Source organism: Perissodus microlepis, chromosome 11 (assembly GCF_051167445.1).
Source record: "Perissodus microlepis isolate ML-2025 ecotype Zambia chromosome 11, ASM5116744v1, whole genome shotgun sequence".
Classification (NCBI taxonomy): Eukaryota; Metazoa; Chordata; class Actinopteri; order Cichliformes; family Cichlidae; genus Perissodus; species Perissodus microlepis.
Genome location: NC_140471.1, coordinates 34,777,320 through 34,794,018, shown reverse-complemented (window position 1 = coordinate 34,794,018; position 16,699 = coordinate 34,777,320). Strand labels below are relative to the sequence as shown.

Here is a 16,699-nt window from a genome sequence, read left to right as displayed (position 1 = left end):
AAGAAGCCATTTATGTCCACTGTGAGCGACCATCTTTGAACAGAGGCGGGTCTCTGCCATCTATAATCCAGTTTTGAGATCCCTTCCAGGCGCCTTAACGCCCACTCACATCCTGGGTCATCTGACCTCAGGAAATCACATGATGGGGTGGAGCCAGGTTTCACAATGAGCTCACCTGAAACCCTGGCTGATTGGGACCCACACCCGCTTTCACACCTTGGCTCATGTGATTAGGTAGAGGATCATTAGGGGGTCCTTTTGTCCCTCTTGGGGGGAAATTCCCACAGGGCTTAAATCTGGGACTCTCCACCATTTGACCCTAGAACTGAAGAAGCTTCTTGAATGAGAGGTGAAACATCTTCAAGCAACTTAAAGAAGTCCAGATGCTTTTCTTTCTAAGCTCCTTAGACTACAATGACCTGGATGACTGAGAACCTTCATAGACAACACTAGTTATTCCAACATTTGGAAGAAGGGACTCTCACAGAGCTATAGATTGATGAGGTACAACACACATGCTACGGCAAGGGGGAGCCAGGACGACAAGTTGGGGGGGGGGGAGATATCATCACCCGCAGATAGAAGAACTGACCTGAAAGATTGAAACCTGGATATATAAATTTTTTTATATATAAACGTGTATCTAAATCTCACTATCATGAGTATAATAAAGTATAAGTATAATAAAAAATTAAAATAAAAATCCCGAAATTAAATAAATAAATAAAGGACTAAAATGAAATAAATGTCCTGACTACTCTATAGTTTGCCCACCAGGGGGTGCTGAATACCTGATGATACTTTGAAATACAAAGACTAGACATAAAAGATGGGTGTAAATACTAAAGTCAGAAAAGAGAAGTAGCAAAATCATGCATCCCCTATAATCACCAGCAGGGGGCATCTTCTCTGGATGTGTAACTGTACAGAAGTCTGAGACAACACTGATGCTTCCCACATGATCAATGACCTCAATAAAATCCTGATGAGTTTATGGTCTCAATCACTAGTTTCGAGTCTTACCTAATACAACACCGGTTTTATTTTGGAAACGAGTCCCATTAGAGTCCAAAAGGGTGCCGTGCAGGATGGGAATTAGGTCAGGCTTATCTTGTAAATGAAGACTTGATACTATAGGAGTGTACAGTGTCCTTTAGCAGTCCTGGAGACCAGTCCTTGCTCTGTCAGTCAAAATATGTGTGCTGTTACCAACAAATGATAAAAGCCTTTCCTAATTTAAAAGGGAGCCTTTTAGCCACGCCTCATATTTTAGCGTTTCTTCAGTTCTGGTTCCTGCACCTGGACAGGTTTGAGTTTACTGCAGATCCAAAGAATCTCAGTGTATCTGTCCATCACAGCCTATCTCAGTAAGCACCAGTGCAGAGAGCACCAGATGACAATGTGATAAATGCTGTCACAACAAGAGCCTCAGTGCTGCAGATGCTCCACACTTTCTCAGATGAGAAGGACAGTTAAAGGTGAAGGATCTCAGTGAAGTCACAGAGATGCGATCGTCATTTGGACGACTTTTCTTGAATCCACCCTGACAGTATTTCTAAATGTGAGAGTTTAGTTTCTGTCCTTTTACACCCCAAACTGCTTATTTCATTTATTTTTGGTACTGTTGCACTGAATGAAAATTAACTGCAAAAACAAAATAATCTGACGTTCTTATAATTCAGGCATTAAAAATCATGAAGAACACACAGACCATGTGCTTCCTCCCAGCTTCCTTTAAAATGAACTTTGACCCTGAAAGCATTTCTAATATTTTCCTGCCCAGAAATGTTGATTTTAGATTTCCCCTCCTCCTCCTCCTTCTTTTTCTTCTTCTTAAGAAAAACATTTCAAACTACTCTTTGTGTGTTGAGATGTAAACTTCTATAAGAAACAAAGTCCAGAAAGCAAACAGCTGATATTTAAGTCAGATATGCTGCAAAACAACCCATACCGTTCAGACAGAGGTTTGAATTTCATTTTCTACAGTTGCATTGGCACATTTGAACACAGGAGGCCTTTATTATTTAATGTGTACACAAAGCATTTTGTTTCACCTGCCAAATCAGCAGCTGAGCTGTTTGAGTTCACAAACATGTTGATGAACAGGCTTGACCGCCTGAGGACTGCAGTTCCTGATCTGCATCCTGTTCAGGGTGAGGAATGAGAGTGAGTCACGTGGCTGAGCAACCTTCACCTCGGCAACAGCACGGATCTGGCAAACAAAGCTCTATGACCGTGTCTGTGCCAGCACCTCAGTCCTGCTGCTTATTTGAAAAATGAAGGAGAGCTGTTCCAGTGACTTGGGATGTGCTTTAAACAGAGGAAGGAAAAAAGTAACACAAGCGAAAACAAACAAGCTTTGCCAGGTTCGACTTTAATCTGATCCTAATCTTAATTTGTTAGCGCTGCAAACAGCCAAACCCACTGTGAAAAAACAATTCAGTGTACACGTTCAGCCCGTCTCAGGCAGTGGTGTGTCCTCATCCTGCCAGCATTGTGCTATTTGCATAAGGTGTATTGTTTGCGGAGCTCACACAGCTTCTCCTTATTACCGCTTCAAGACGAGACAGAATAATCATTGAGATTCTTAGAGGAAAAGTTCAAGAAGGAGTCTGTTTAACCAGCGACTGGTCAGCTCAGCTTAGCATAAAGAATGGAAACAGGAAGGAAATGTGATAACACTCAAAATGACAAAATCTGAGCAGTTTATTCATCTGCCATTTCCTGTTGGACAAGTCAAACTGTCTGGCAAGAAAATGAGCTGCAAATATGCTTCATTTGTTTCAGCCAGAGAAAGACGGGAGCACAAACCAGGAGCTTGTAGTTTTCACTGACAGGCCTCTCCATCACATCGAGACCACCACGCTCCATGACATGTTCAGAGCAGAGAAGAGCCGCTCACTCAGGGAAACAACATAGGTTACGTGATGAGGAGCGGGTATTTACCCGGCCTTCATTATTAAAAGTAATAATTAGCCTTACTCTTCTTTACTGCCAGAAAGGCTTGGGTAGCTTTTATAGGGATAGGCTTGGATTTTGTTTTGGCCACGTGTTAAGTAAGCTTAGCGTGTAAGTAAGCTTCAAAAACTAGAAGATATGTTTCAAATGAAGTCTTAAACATTTATTTTGACAGCGTTTTTCCATTAACAGCTTTCACATTTGGTTTTCCAAAAAACAAACAGGAGATTTTAACTTAACCTAAACCCCAACTCCAACTGTAAATGAGTCAGCAGAGGCCTGATGAGTGTTAAATCAGCTTAACTTGATGACTGCCTTCACATAAATACCAGAACCAGTGAGAGTTATGACAGTAACATGCATCGAAAAAGAAAAGTATATGACTGACCATCCTTCAAAAAGACATCATTTTCAAGCCCACAGTCAACAGAAGCTTGGATTACTAAGATCACATGACATAAGATTATCTCCATTTCAGTAAATAGCTACCGATAAATAACTACTCATACTTGGTCTCCTTCTTTAACAGAGACATAAGTAAGACAAGAATCCTGACTTCAAATATATCTGTGAGAAAGTAATGACAGAAGCATAACAGGAAAAAAAGAACAGTTCATTTAGAGAAGTGTGAGCAGCAGCATGTTGCTTATGTCGTACTCGAGATCAAAGTTGATTGTAGCTCCTGGTGACGTCCTGACAAAGAGAAAAGTGCAGCACACGTCAAACAGCACGTGCCTTATACGAGCACACGGCTGATTAACATGTTTCAGCACAAGCCGGCTTATATACAGTACACGAGTCCTATCAGTGTTTTCATCCTAGAAATTAAATGAGAAGAAGAATTCACAATGTTCACAGTGAAAAAAACAAAACATGCTTCTTATTTTAAGTAGCAGTTATAAAAGAAAGACTGAAACCTTTAAAGATGAAATAATTCAAGCAAGAAGTTGAATTCATGATCACTTTGTGACAATGACATGTCAGCTTACAGAGAGCGAAGCATTGAATAACACAGACGTCTAATAAAATTAAAACCTTGTTTGCAATCGTACTTTTCTAACATTGCACAACATTTTACTGCCTGCACCATTTACACAGGGAGCTTTTATGCCATGTTGATTCACTGTGTCATTAGTAATAAACGTGGCAGGGACTCAGTAGGTAAAACTGTTGCCTCACAGTAAGAAGCTCCTGGGCCAGAGCCACAGCAGGCATCTTTTCTTACGAGTAATATCTAAGTTAAAGCTGGATCCATTATTTTTTCCTCATTTCCTGTCAAATGCGTACAATTTTAAAAGTGTGGAGATATTAAACAGCCAAAGTTTAGGTAAGGCCAGAGTATGATACGGTTTGAATCATTTGAGCTGTGAGGCTTTGTGCTTTCAAAGGATGCAGGATTTTAATCCCGACTGTGCATCAAAAGCTGCAGACTCGTTTTAGAACTTACAAACACAGAGATAACTTCGGTTTACGAAACAAAAGAGAAAAAAAATGATTCAGCGGCGCACTTTTGGGTTGATTTACATGCGATCGGTTACAGGAAGGCTCTGGAATTGGATCGAGGATCTTTGAGGTTTCTGAATCTGTGGGTGAGCCAGACTCCAAGGACCTGAAATCAACAACAAATGAGCAGCTGTCAGTTTTCTCAGTATACAAAAACCTCCTGCAGCACACATCAGCACCCGTTCACAGCAGACTACAAGTCTTTTAGCTTCACTGTAATGACATTTTCCCGACCTCTGTGAAACTGAAGAAGAGGCCGATGCCGCCCACAAACTGCAGCACCTGCCCGGCATAATTCTGGAGGATGTCTGCGCAGGCCACACAAGGTGAAGTGTTAACGCAGACCTGGAGGAACAAAACAAGCAAACAAAACACAATCTTGACCAAGTTGCTTCTTAGAAGAAAATCTAGGAAATCTTTTCAGAGTGTTTTACTCACAGCAGGACACGAGCTGTTGTCCACTTGAGAGAAGCCGCAGCAGTTTAGAGTCCTCTCCAGGTCCTTCTGAGTGCCTTTAGATTTGTTCCATCCGGCCTCCAGCAGCAAGTTCTGCAGATGAAAATCAGCATCACTGGAGCTCAATTCAGGTATACGAGACTTAAAAGTAATCCTGAAATGATCCTTTATTTAGACCTTGCATATTCTCATTGATTTGTCTCGCTTTGCTCCACAGTGAATTTTGCATGTGCCTCACAGAGCCACGCAAACATTCTTTAATTAAAGTCCTGCATTCAGTAGCTCCTTAAACAGAAATGACCAACTCTGAATAAGTTCGCTTTTTAGAGTACATTCCTAAATTGTTATTATTAAGCTCTACTATTTTTAGGATATTGCAATCTGGTAGAGGAGTCTCAACAGTGTCAGTTCAAGCAGGCCACTGTGTTGACCCTGAGTCCACACATGTTATCCTGTGATCACGAAGCCATTATAAGCGCTATAAAACATGTAGGCTCTTTATATGGAGGAAGGAAAGCCTGCAACACTGCAGACAACATAATTTAGAAGACTTAGATATCAGTGTGTCACTGTTAAAGCACAGTAAGATCTAACATTAATGTTGCTTAAACTCAGATTTTTATTTGGCATGTAAAACAGGTGCAGCTCTGCTGTTAACTGTCTGAATGTACAAAGCAAAGTGCAAATTTCTGCCTGCTGATTCTACCACTTTGTATTTTTACATATTCGTATTCACCATTGTGGAGGTCCCAGAACAGAGACATGAAATCAATTATAAATACTGCGTTTCCACATAAAACCATCTTGTTTTAACTACAGTCCCCAACACTGAAGCTACCAGCAGTTCTCCAAGTTTGTTCCTGGGACTAAAAGTCCCATTTGTGTTTTTTTAAAACCTGAAAAACCTCATTATGATTTATATTTTTAATGATTCATCTGAATCTGCACAGTAACTATAATCAAGCAGCTATAACTGAGTAAAATATCAAAGAGTGACTCTCAAAATACAGAAGAAAGATAGCGGAAATACTCAAATATAAAAATAATACTGGAATAGAGCCGTTAAAGACGTTTGTCTGCCTGTAACTGTCTAAAAGCCAAACGGTGTCCAAAATATTGTTTGGATTGTTTAGAATAGACAAAATAAACTTACCTGTTGATCTTTATTGAGAGCCAGACATGCACAGGACACTGAAAACTGCAGCACAAACACTATGGAGAGAACCATCATGTACTGGACCAAGTTGAGGAAGTTTAAAGCGTGTTGTTGCTATGCCTACGAGCCATTAAAACTCAGGATACACATCTACTAGAGCATAAAATCCTGGATTTGTGTGAAGGATACAAAGAAGAGCAGGACCTGGTGGTGCTTTAGGGCACCGCACAGACCCACAAAGGCAACAAAGAACAGGAAGACTCCCACGCCGATGACCCCTGCCACCACCTGGATACTGGAGACCAGGCCAAACCATTTCCCCCAGGCTGCCACGCCAATCAGCAACAGGCTCACCAGCTGAGGGGGAAAAGGTGTGACAACACAAGGAAAAAGAAGGAAAAGTCTCATTTTTTAAGTCTGGACCAGGAACTGTTTTTTAAGGAGGGGCAGGAATCAACTTTCAGGGTGCTGATTGCAGAATGAAACTAAGCTCACTAAGCAAGTAAAATCTGAATATGCTCTCCCTTCATTTCTTTCACTACATCCATGAAACTTCCCTGAGGTCCTCTTTTCCTCCTGCCTGGCAGCTTCTTTGTCCACTATATCCTCCATCTCTCCTCTGCACATGCACAAACCATCTGAGCCTCCTAGACTCTCTTTGTCCAGCTTTGGGCTGTCCCAGTCACATCAGGTCTCTGTACCATCTTGTAAACCATTCCTTTCGCTCTTGCTGACATCACCCCTGACACTTGTCTCCACCCGGCCTCCCTCGTACACTAACACTGCTTTACCTTTTATCCTGACTTTTATCCCTCTTCTCCAGAGCTCATCTCCACCTGTCCATGTTAGAAGATCAACTTCAGGTGGTAATACCAAATATTTGTTCCACAAATAAAAGAATTACATAATTTATATCTAGAATTGTGAGATGGAAAATTCTTTTGACTTTCTAACCTGTGAAAGCAACACTTCATTGAGAAAATGTAGAGTTACAAATGGACTTGTGTTACAGAATATTGGTCTGTAGAGCGCAGTGACAAACTGAATGTCTGTCCCCCAAAAAGGAAAGAAACCAAAACAAAAGGTTTAATTGACTAGAGGAGCCATTCCAAAATTATGAAACGTTGAAGGTCACTTTGGACTCAAATCCACTGAAATGCAACCGCCCAGCAAAGAGTTCCAGACCAAAAGCTGATCAGAAATGAAGAATACGTGGCTTTTTAAAATGATGCTTAAATACATAAATAAATTATTAATATAATTTAAAAAAAACATGCTTTATGTACAAAGTTGAATATGAAACAGTTCTTCTATAATACAAAATAAGAACAAGTCCATGTTTACAGTGTTATCAGTGTACAGTAGCCATTTAAGTATTCCTGTGTTATATTAGTTTCTACATCAACGATGTTGATAAAAATTTTGAACTTTGGTCTCAACACCATTTACTTTAAAGCTTTAGTTGTTTATTTTTCTATTTCGAGATGTTCCTGTGAAGGAACATTTCAGATTGAACTGCCTCTTCTGTCACTGCTGCTTGAGCTGAGTGGCCGTGGCTCATACGTGGAGGATCCTGCCCAGCGTCTGCATCACTTACTGAGAGAATTGAGCACTTTCTCCCACACGCTGATTCAGCTCCACTGCAACAAGGACGGATACTGAAAATCTTTCTTCACTTTTTTTCTAGATGGTGATTTGATGAGCTCTTAATTTTGTTCCATTTTATGGAGCTTTAATCAATTTGATCACTGATTCATTCATTTTACCTGTCAGAGCTTATCCTAGAAATCTACTATGACATCATGGTGTGTCATTATTAAGCTGCTTAGCAACAGCTACAGCATTAAAGTCAAAGCCATTAATCATTTTGGTCCAGTAAGTGATTATGAGTACTTTTACTTAAATACTTTTGTTTGTTTGTACTATTACTTAAGCAGGATTATAATTTTTACTAAAAGAGTGCAAATACTTGTTTATGTATGAGGGCACCTGACCCAGTGTATGCTACACTTTTTTAAATTTCTGATGAAATAATCATATTTCCTGTGTGAAGCCCATTTGAGAAATTTCCTTTTATGACATTACATTAACAATCCTGTGTGCTTTTTTAAATGTTTTACAGCTCATAGGAAAGCAGTACATAGCACTCAGTTTGATTATTAAACAAAACAAAGAAGAAAAGGCCACATAATCACTGCTGATATATTAAAGTTGGGCCTAATACTGGATCAGCTTTCAAAACGTCATGTTACGCACATCTAATTTTGGCACTGGAAATAAAAGTTGAAGTAGAAAAATAATAAAAACAATAATAAATAACCTAAAAAGTAATCATTTACGCCTGCCACCTCGTTGCCATGGCAAACACGCATTTTCTCCGCTCTTAGTTGTAAATTAACCGACTAGAGAGGTCTCACGTCAAGTGGCCCTCAAGGAGACATTTTACCCTCCAGCAAACATCAACATATTTCAACTCACCACATAAAGGATGTTGAGCGCGCTGAGTGCGTTCTTGGTGCAAACGAATCCGCCGCAAACCATCGCTGCTCTCGGGACAAAACGTTTAAAAACGAGATTTCTTCTCCTCCAGCTCTCTCGGCGTGCCTCTCTTGACGCTAAGGGTGGCTGTACCTGCTGATCTGCAGGTGGAGACCCGACAGGTGCTTCCTGGAGAGATCCTGCGCGCTGATTTGTCAGCTGAGGTGACTCACTGATTGTTGTTCAAGCAGTTGATTGCAGAAATTTCGAGATGATCTCACAAGAAGATTTCACTAAGTTACTTTGGTTCATGGTAACTTATTCATTTTAACGATTAACATCTCAAAACGCAGAAGTAAAGGTCCTCTCACGGAACATGATTTAATTTGCTACAATGATTTGGAGTTAAATCCTCTACACAGTAGGGACTATGTTACTCTATAGTTCCCCCTTGTGGATGAAAAATATATCACGGATCAAGAGTATCAAGGTTTTCTTAATTCGCGGACCACCACGTTCAGCACAAACAGCTCGTTTACATCTTAAATGGGCCAAATTAGAAATTGCTGCATGTTTGTGTACATCTCTGACTTACATGAATCTGTGTATTTGCATTCCTGTTTCAGAGATGGAGCGATAAAACATACTAAATGCATTATAATACAACACAATGCTGCTTCTTTATTTGTTGAATGACGGTTCGAGCCCCGGCTCGGACAGTCTCGGTCGTTGTGTTCTTGGGCAAGACACTTCACGTGTTGCCTACTGGTGGTGGTCAGAGGGCCCGGTGGCGCCAGTGTCCGGCAGCCTCGCCTCTGTCAGTGCGCCCCACTGTGGCTGTGGCTACAATGTAGCTGCCATCACCAGTGTGTGAATGTGTGTGTGAATGGGTGGATGACTGGATGTGTAAAGCGCTTTGGGGTCCTTAGGGACTAGTAAAGCAAATACAGGCCATTTACCATTCATTTCTTTCACTACATCCATGAAACTTCCCTGAGGTCCTCTTTTCCTCCTGCCTGGCAGCTTCTTTGTCCACTATATCCTCCATCTCTCCTCTGCACATGCACAAACCATCTGAGCAACACAATGCTGCTTCTTTATTTGGGCCAGCAGGAGTCCAAAAGCAAAGAGCTTCATTACAAATGATAATATCAACAGATATATAACATCAGTTTGTGTCAAATCCACACGAGCTTCAGATTATCTCAGTATTTAGTTGCCTCCCCTTTTTTGTTTAAATGACAGCAGCCTCATAGGTCATAGGTCACATTATCCTAATATGTTCTGACATTTTTTTCTTCAGAGCTTCATGCATGAACATGATTGTGTTGGAAAGTCCAGTAACAGTCAGCAATCTTTGGTTTTCTTTGGTCTTCAAAGCCTCGAGGTGTGCTTGGGCTCATTATTCAATTCTGTTTAATTTTTTTATATAGTGCCAAATCACAACAACAGTTTCCTCAAGGTGTTTCATATTGTAAGGTAAGGACCCTACAAAGAAGCAGAGATTGCTGATTGTTTGGGTTATCCCTGTTTTCTTAACATTATTCCATTTGAATTAATTTTATATAAATATACTTATATTTTAATTGATTCTCCAAAAGTTGATTCTGTTCATCTGGACGTTTTCAGTGGGAGAAACGTTTTGTCACTCATCCAAGTGACGTCTTCAGTCTCAGCTGACTGCAGGTTCACTGGGCTGGTTTCAGTCATTATGCAAATGTACTGTTTATAAGATTGGGGAAAACACTACGTCCAGATGAACAGAATCAACTTTTGGAGATTTACTTAACTGGATGATTGAGCATACATCAAGACATTTTAATTGATGTGTAAACAGAGAAAACCCTAACAATCATATTCCTAGTAACCCCAATAACAAGCGATCTCACTTCACACACAGTTTCAGACTCTGTCATGTTTCCCTCTGTCACAGTGCTTCTGAATCTTCTGAACCTTGAAGGACACCCATATTTCTAACAGGGGAACAATGACTGCAGGTTGATTTAGCCAAAAAAGATTGATGTATGATCAAATCTACAGTTACCCCTAAGTCTTTAGTGGACAGATCCAAGTCAAAGAAATGTCAGTTAACTTTTTAAATTACTCTAAACTATTTTATTTTTTAAAATTTGAATTATAATAAAGAATATAAAATATTTAATTTTTGTCTTTATTTCTGTTTTTAAGTCCTTAAAGTTTCTGATTATTTGCATGTTTGCATGAAACACACGTTGAACTCTTAAACCACACTCTACATGTATTTACTGTTATTTATTTGTAAAAAATGTTTGTAATGTGACAAAATGTGGGAAAGTTCACGGGGGCCAAATACTTTTGCAAGCCACTGTAGTTTTTAATGTTTCAGTGGCATTGATTGAACTGTGATGATTGATTGTACTCAGTACGTACAACGTCTGCCATGTAGGTTAACTCAAGTATGCTGGAAGTTTTAACCTTTAATGTGAAGCCTAAAAATTGATCACACATTTGAAGTTTCAACACAAACTGATCCAAAACATTAAGCTTTATTGTGGCTGATTTATTTCACTGCTGTATTAGATCAGTTTGAGCTGGATGTGCCTAATAATTTGGAAATGATTTGGAAGTTAAAAGTTAGCTTTGGTTGACATCTGCCAACAGACAGTGTCGAGCTGAACTGATGAAGTTCATCATTTTTACAATAGCATTCATGCTACAGTTACTTAGTTCTGACATTTGTAAACTAACACACACACACACACACACACACACACACACACTTCATTCACTGAGGGTAGTTGTTTGTTAAACTCAAATGAAAAAAATGACCACACTAGTATCCTGGAAATGTGAGTCTTCCACTCTGCGACAGCCGTCGCTTTGTTCTGACATATTTTTTGCTCTTCTTGCAAAACTATCTAAAAAAAGAAAAATGTCCCTCTTATAACCACAACCCTCCCGCTTTCTGACAAAAAGAAGAAGTGCAGATCTTGCAACGGTCCACTTCTCACTTACACTGACCAGTAAACCCACAGTGGCTGTTTGACTCCGAGATTAACAAAGTAAGTACCGCTGACAATAAACAGCAAACACATAAATAATGGTGGAAGAAGAGAATTATGTGACAGTGATATTTCAGACAAAGGGAGATCCAACATACGGTGAGTGACAGACTTACTTTCTTCCCTTTCATCGCCAAAACTGTGATGTATGTCGTTTTGGGGAACGATCAATACCAGTTGGTTAATTCTGGCGATGTTATGCTACTCAGCATGTCAGTTCTTTCCTAGCACTGCTATTTTTGGTGATCTAAAAAGTAAAGTTTCATAAATAATCCCCACAAAGAACAAACTGCAAATGAGTTTTCATTTCCTTTAAACTCTTTTTGTTTTTGCAGTGACGCCAAAAGACACAGAAACAATCTACGACGAGGTGAACACTGAGGAGATGAAATTGGATGCATCCCTTGTAATAACAGGTTATTTGTGGTTTTCTGAACAAACAAATGATATTTTTTATTCAATCATTAAAATAAACATTTTTTTCTATTCTTGTAGAGAATAAAGAGTTAGCTCCACCCTGTAGTCGGCTTGCGTTGGTTGTGACAGGTCTGGTGATTATTTGCCTCATCTTGGTGTCAGTCATCATCGGCCTCATCTTCCACTGTAAGTCCACCTGCAGTGTATTCAAGGACCTTAGTGTAATCAGTCAGTAACACTAACAGTTTCTTATCTGACTGCAGTTAACACAGTCATGAGTGAGCAGCAACGAGAAATGGCCAACATCACAGCACAGAACCTGCAGCTGATGACACAGAAAACATCCTCAGAGCGACGGACAGAGGAGCTGACCAGACAGAGAGACCATCTCAACTGGACCATCGGAGTCATCATGGAATATCAGGAATTTTCAGTGGAAAAGCACTGCCCACAGAAAGGTGAACATGTCTTAGTTTCATATAATTTTATGTTACTTTTTACTCACTTCATGTCATGACTCCCACCGGTGCAAACATGTTTTTATTTGAAGGTTTAATGTTTTAAACTGTTTAAAAATCTTCAAATCTAAAAAACTCTTTGTAACGTATTGTAAAGTTGGATTTCTAAAATGATTCTGGTCTTGTTGTCCCTTTCTTTTTTTGAACAGTGTGTAAACCTTGCCTGGATGGCTGGGTGCTGTTTCAGTCAAGCTGTTACTTTTTTTTCCAACATCAATATTCGTTTTATTGGAGGAGCTGGGATGAAAGTCGTGATCAATGCAAAATGTATCAGGCGGCTCTGGTAGTGATCGAAAGTCAGGAAGAACAGGTGAGCCAGATTTCATTTGTATAGATTTTTTTAAAGTTTAAATAAAGTGAAAGAGCTTTTTCATACACAGAGAGAAAAACAGTGTCAAAGTTCAAGCGATTTAGACAGGAAGGTTTGAAGAGGAAGTTAATGCAACTATAATTCAAAGAGCCAAGTTACCTTCCTTCAGTTCAGTCTTTTCCCACCTCTTTGCCATTTGACTGGATTTTAAGAAAATGTATTTCTTCCTCACTCAACACTTAAAAATACTGTAAAAAATGGAAACTGAAATCTCTTATTTTAAAACTATTCAGATTCTTGTTCTCTGAAGTGCACTGGGGTTTGCTTTATATTTCAGTTATGTTTTGATTCAAGCAGGCCTCAACTTGTACTTAAAAAGAAAAGAGAAATATTCAGGAAAAAAGGAACTGCAAGCTTTGAGTGTTCCCACTAGCTCGCTGCTCTCTTTAAAATAGTCTTTGTGGCCTTCACTTCCAAATTCAGTAAATGACATGATCTTTGGTCAGAGCTGTGGAAAAGAAACCAGCGATCATTCCTACAGAGTTCACAGAGTGTTTAAAAAGAGAGTGAGAACGACTCTTCATACATCAGACAAAGGATAGTCGAAGTAAAAGGCACAGGCTGAGAGTTTAAAAGACCAAGAGAAAAATATTCTTTAATCTGATTGGACAAACTTAAATTCATTTTGAAGAGCTCCAAACTCTAAGCGTCAGATCAGAGTTTGCAGTTTGGAGAGATCATCTGTGGACAGATCTGAAGAAGGTAATTCAGCAACACCTCCCAGGCAATCAGGTCTAACAAGCCTTAGCCAAGGAACCCAGCAGCTGTAACTACAGCCAACAGTCTGGATAATTGTGTAAACTTTGTCAATATGGGTACTGAGTGTTGATTTCTTGAGGGAACAAAAGCCAGTTTTATCCATTTAAAATGTAAACATAGTGTGCAAAAAAGGAAAACCTTGTTATTTTTTTAAACCTGTTTGTTATAATTTTTTGCTGTTATAGACGAGTCATCGTTTTTTTTTATCTCAAAGGAAAACTAAAACCCGACTATTATTATGTGGTAGATAACACATGTATTACAAATTTAGGAATTTATCAGCAACCACACTAAGAACTATCACGCTGATGATAAGCATGGCTACTGGATCGGTTTGAGAGCAGAGGGCCCAAAGGACACGTGGACGTGGGTAGATGGAAGTAATCTCACTGTGACGTAAGCATGACCCCCGCCCACCACCACACATACAAATACTTGCCTATTATATCTTACTTAGCTCATCTAATTGACATTATGCTTTCCCTAGCTGCTTAGCCTAACTCTAACCATCACAAATGCCTAACCATAACCTAACTGTAACCCTGACACTATAACCACATTTTGAGCCTCAAAAATGCCTTCAAACTCATGAGGCCTAGAATTTGGGCCCCATAAGGGACTGTTGGTCCCCACAAGTATAGTAACAGTCAAAGTTTGATCCCCACAAAGATGTATAAGTGCAAAAACACACACACACACACACATTTTAACAACACATTGCAAATACCCTTTAAAAAATATGGCAGCAGGTGAAAGAAGTAAAAAGCAGAACATAAAAATTGTTTCAACATTCCCTTCTTCTAATAACAAGAAGTTTAAGATTTACAGCCACAAGAAGTTTACAGTATGAACCAATTCCAAATAATTTTGAGGATTTTTTAAAAATCCAAGTTAAAACAACCTTTAGGCTGGAATAGCTCAAGGAAGTGACGATTAAGTCGAATCAGCACATGTTGACGGCAGACTTGTTTTCTGTTTGCATTTTCTCTTTTCATTTGTGAAATGAAAAAACACAAAGTGTTTTCATTTAACTTAAAAAGACGTCTTGCATGCATCCAAGTAAGGAAAACCCTGGCTAACCCTAATAAACAACAAACTTATTTGTAGCAGAGTGAAAAAAAATAAAAGCTGTTAAAAACTCTTGCGAGACCAAACACAAGTGTGCATTTTTGGCCTCTGTGTTGGTTAAATTGCTTCGATCCCTGTTACCATCAGGAATGCTCTGTGTGCAGAGACTGACACAGATCATTGACTTATTTTTGGTACCCAAGCACTCCACGTGCTGAATTTCAGAAATACAATAAAGATTACTTTGTCAAATGTAGGCATACAAACTGACACTATGTGACTTTTTTAGGTACTGGAAAATGCAACAAGGTGTCAACAGAAGATATTGTGCTTTAAGCCTACCAAAAGCGCCCCCTCTGGCCAACTGGGGCAAAGAGAGCTGTGACATGAGAAACTGTTGGATCTGTGAAAGACGAGCGTTAATTAAAGCAGATTAGGAATCAGTCCCAGTAATAGAATTGTTATTTAATGTGACTGTAACTCCTTGTGTTTTTTGAATTAAAGGCAATGAGCTTTTTTCTGTGTCAAACTGATTTTGTAAAAAATAATTAATTTCTTTGTTTTGATTTATGTTCAGTTACATTTTTAAACAAATGCTGCAGAATCACACACCACATTTGAGCTGCTCTGCTAAAGCATTTGTACTTTTTTGTAATCATATGTGCTCTTTTGTCATTACTATGTGATTTCTAATGTATTAGATGGCAAAAGAAACATATTCCGATGCATGTAAATGCAGAGACAGCCATGAATGTGTTTATGTTACTATTTATTAATACTACATGTTTGTGAAACTTCCCTTTCCAGTTGAGGAAGTGACAGTCTGTTCGTGCTCATTGGGCGTAACTTGTAAGCATCTTTATTCCTTTTATAGTAACAGAAACCAAGAATCTGAACAATAATAATAATAATATGCGTGTGTGCGTGTGTGTGTGTGTGTGTGTGTGTGTGTGTGTGTGTGTGTGTGTGTGTGTGTGTGTGTGTGTGTGTTGTGCCTATTGTCTAAAACTAAAACAGTAAAACAGTGTGTAATAAATTAACTGGCTTATCCTACAAGAGACTCTCATGTTAAAATGTTCAATGTTATTATGAAAAAAAAGTGTTTCCAGCTTAAAGTGGTTTGGCCGGTGTGGATAGCTCCCACCTTCATAAAAACTGTGATTCTTTTATTTACTCATTCATCTGGACACTCGTAAGGCTGATACCTAAGAACACAGGCAGCTGGAGCAACAGCTGTGTGCTCAGCCTCGCCTCCACTGAGCTGTGCCTGTCGCAGTATTATGATGCATTTAATAAAACTAATCATTGAATGGAAATCTGTCTGTGGACCAGTTTAAAGGGTGGTTTACAGTTTTTACGCATTTTGGTTTTTTGTCTGTTTTACAGTGCTGGTCAAATTCTTTTTTCCCATCAAGTTTTTGTTTCCATTCATAATAATTTGCTACAATTTCTTATGCTTTTATTGTTGTTGTTGTTTATTGACTTTAAAAAGTGCAATATAAATAAATAACCAGAATATAAATGATGTAGTAGTTCATCACATCTCAGGTTATTGCAGTGTGTGAAGTGCAGAAAGAAAGTGTTAGGGGTAAACTGCACAGACAAATGAGAATTAAAGTCCACTGAGAATTAAAAGGGGCTCGCAGTAACTTCCCGGACAAATTCATCAAATACATCACCAAATAAAAGTGTTTGTGTTCAACACCACCACTCTCTCCACGGTTATGACCCACAGGATCCTCCCTGTCTAACAGGATACAAGTGGCAAAGTTATCACATCATTTAGTGTTTAATGGAGTTCTTTTGTCATCATTTTGAGGAATGTTAAGTCAATAAATTTGCTAAATAGTGTGAATTGAATATTGTTCATTACATCAGGACAACGGTTTGGCTGAAGATCCATGATTACTGTGTGAAGGTTTGATTAATATTTCTTTATGAGGTGCAGTGATGACAGACACCTCACCACTGCAGA

The 16,699-nt window shown here is 39.1% G+C and overlaps 2 protein-coding genes across 3 annotated transcripts; one reads left to right on the top strand and one right to left on the bottom strand.

The window, feature by feature from the left end:
* Positions 1-3,106: 3,106 nt before the first annotated feature.
* tspan13a (tetraspanin 13a) lies at positions 3,107-8,919 on the bottom strand. Its single transcript, XM_084944394.1, has 7 exons — positions 8,552-8,919; positions 6,263-6,430; positions 6,071-6,151; positions 4,900-5,010; positions 4,696-4,806; positions 4,467-4,567; positions 3,107-3,776 (listed from the first exon to the last, which is right to left on the bottom strand). The coding sequence occupies exons 1-6, from the start codon at positions 8,612-8,614 to the stop codon at positions 4,493-4,495; spliced, it is 609 nt and encodes a 202-aa protein (XP_084800520.1). The 5' UTR covers positions 8,615-8,919; the 3' UTR covers positions 3,107-3,776; positions 4,467-4,492.
* A 40-nt stretch (positions 8,920-8,959) lies between these two features.
* Positions 8,960-16,483, top strand: LOC146378364 (CD209 antigen-like protein C). Of its 2 annotated transcripts, none has more exons than XM_084944393.1 (7): positions 8,960-11,592; positions 11,928-12,008; positions 12,088-12,195; positions 12,273-12,467; positions 12,677-12,837; positions 13,928-14,052; positions 15,014-16,483. In XM_084944393.1, coding segments are annotated over exons 1-7 (819 nt in total). In that variant the 5' UTR covers positions 8,960-11,591; the 3' UTR covers positions 15,162-16,483. The 2 variants fall into 2 exon arrangements, with proteins under 2 accessions (XP_084800519.1, XP_084800518.1); XM_084944392.1 differs by having other exon boundaries at positions 8,960-11,691.
* Positions 16,484-16,699: the final 216 nt, after the last annotated feature.

What these genes read in the sequence shown, in the direction of transcription:
- tspan13a (XM_084944394.1), bottom strand. Translation starts at nt 8,614, where the DNA reads ATGGTTTGCGGCGGATTCGTTTGCACCAAGAACGCACTCAGCGCGCTC. An exon ending in ACCAGGTCCTGCTCTTCTTT is followed by an intron (nt 6,152 to 6,262) that starts GTATCCTTCACA and finishes AACTTGGTCCAG; the next exon opens with TACATGATGGTTCTCTCCAT. An exon ending in TCTTCTTCAGTTTCACAGAG is followed by an intron (nt 4,568 to 4,695) that starts GTCGGGAAAATG and finishes TGTTGATTTCAG; the next exon opens with GTCCTTGGAGTCTGGCTCAC.
- LOC146378364 (XM_084944392.1), top strand. Translation starts at nt 11,631, where the DNA reads ATGGTGGAAGAAGAGAATTATGTGACAGTGATATTTCAGACAAAGGGA. An exon ending in AAAGGGAGATCCAACATACG is followed by an intron (nt 11,692 to 11,927) that starts GTGAGTGACAGA and finishes TTGTTTTTGCAG; the next exon opens with TGACGCCAAAAGACACAGAA. An exon ending in CATCGGCCTCATCTTCCACT is followed by an intron (nt 12,196 to 12,272) that starts GTAAGTCCACCT and finishes ATCTGACTGCAG; the next exon opens with TTAACACAGTCATGAGTGAG.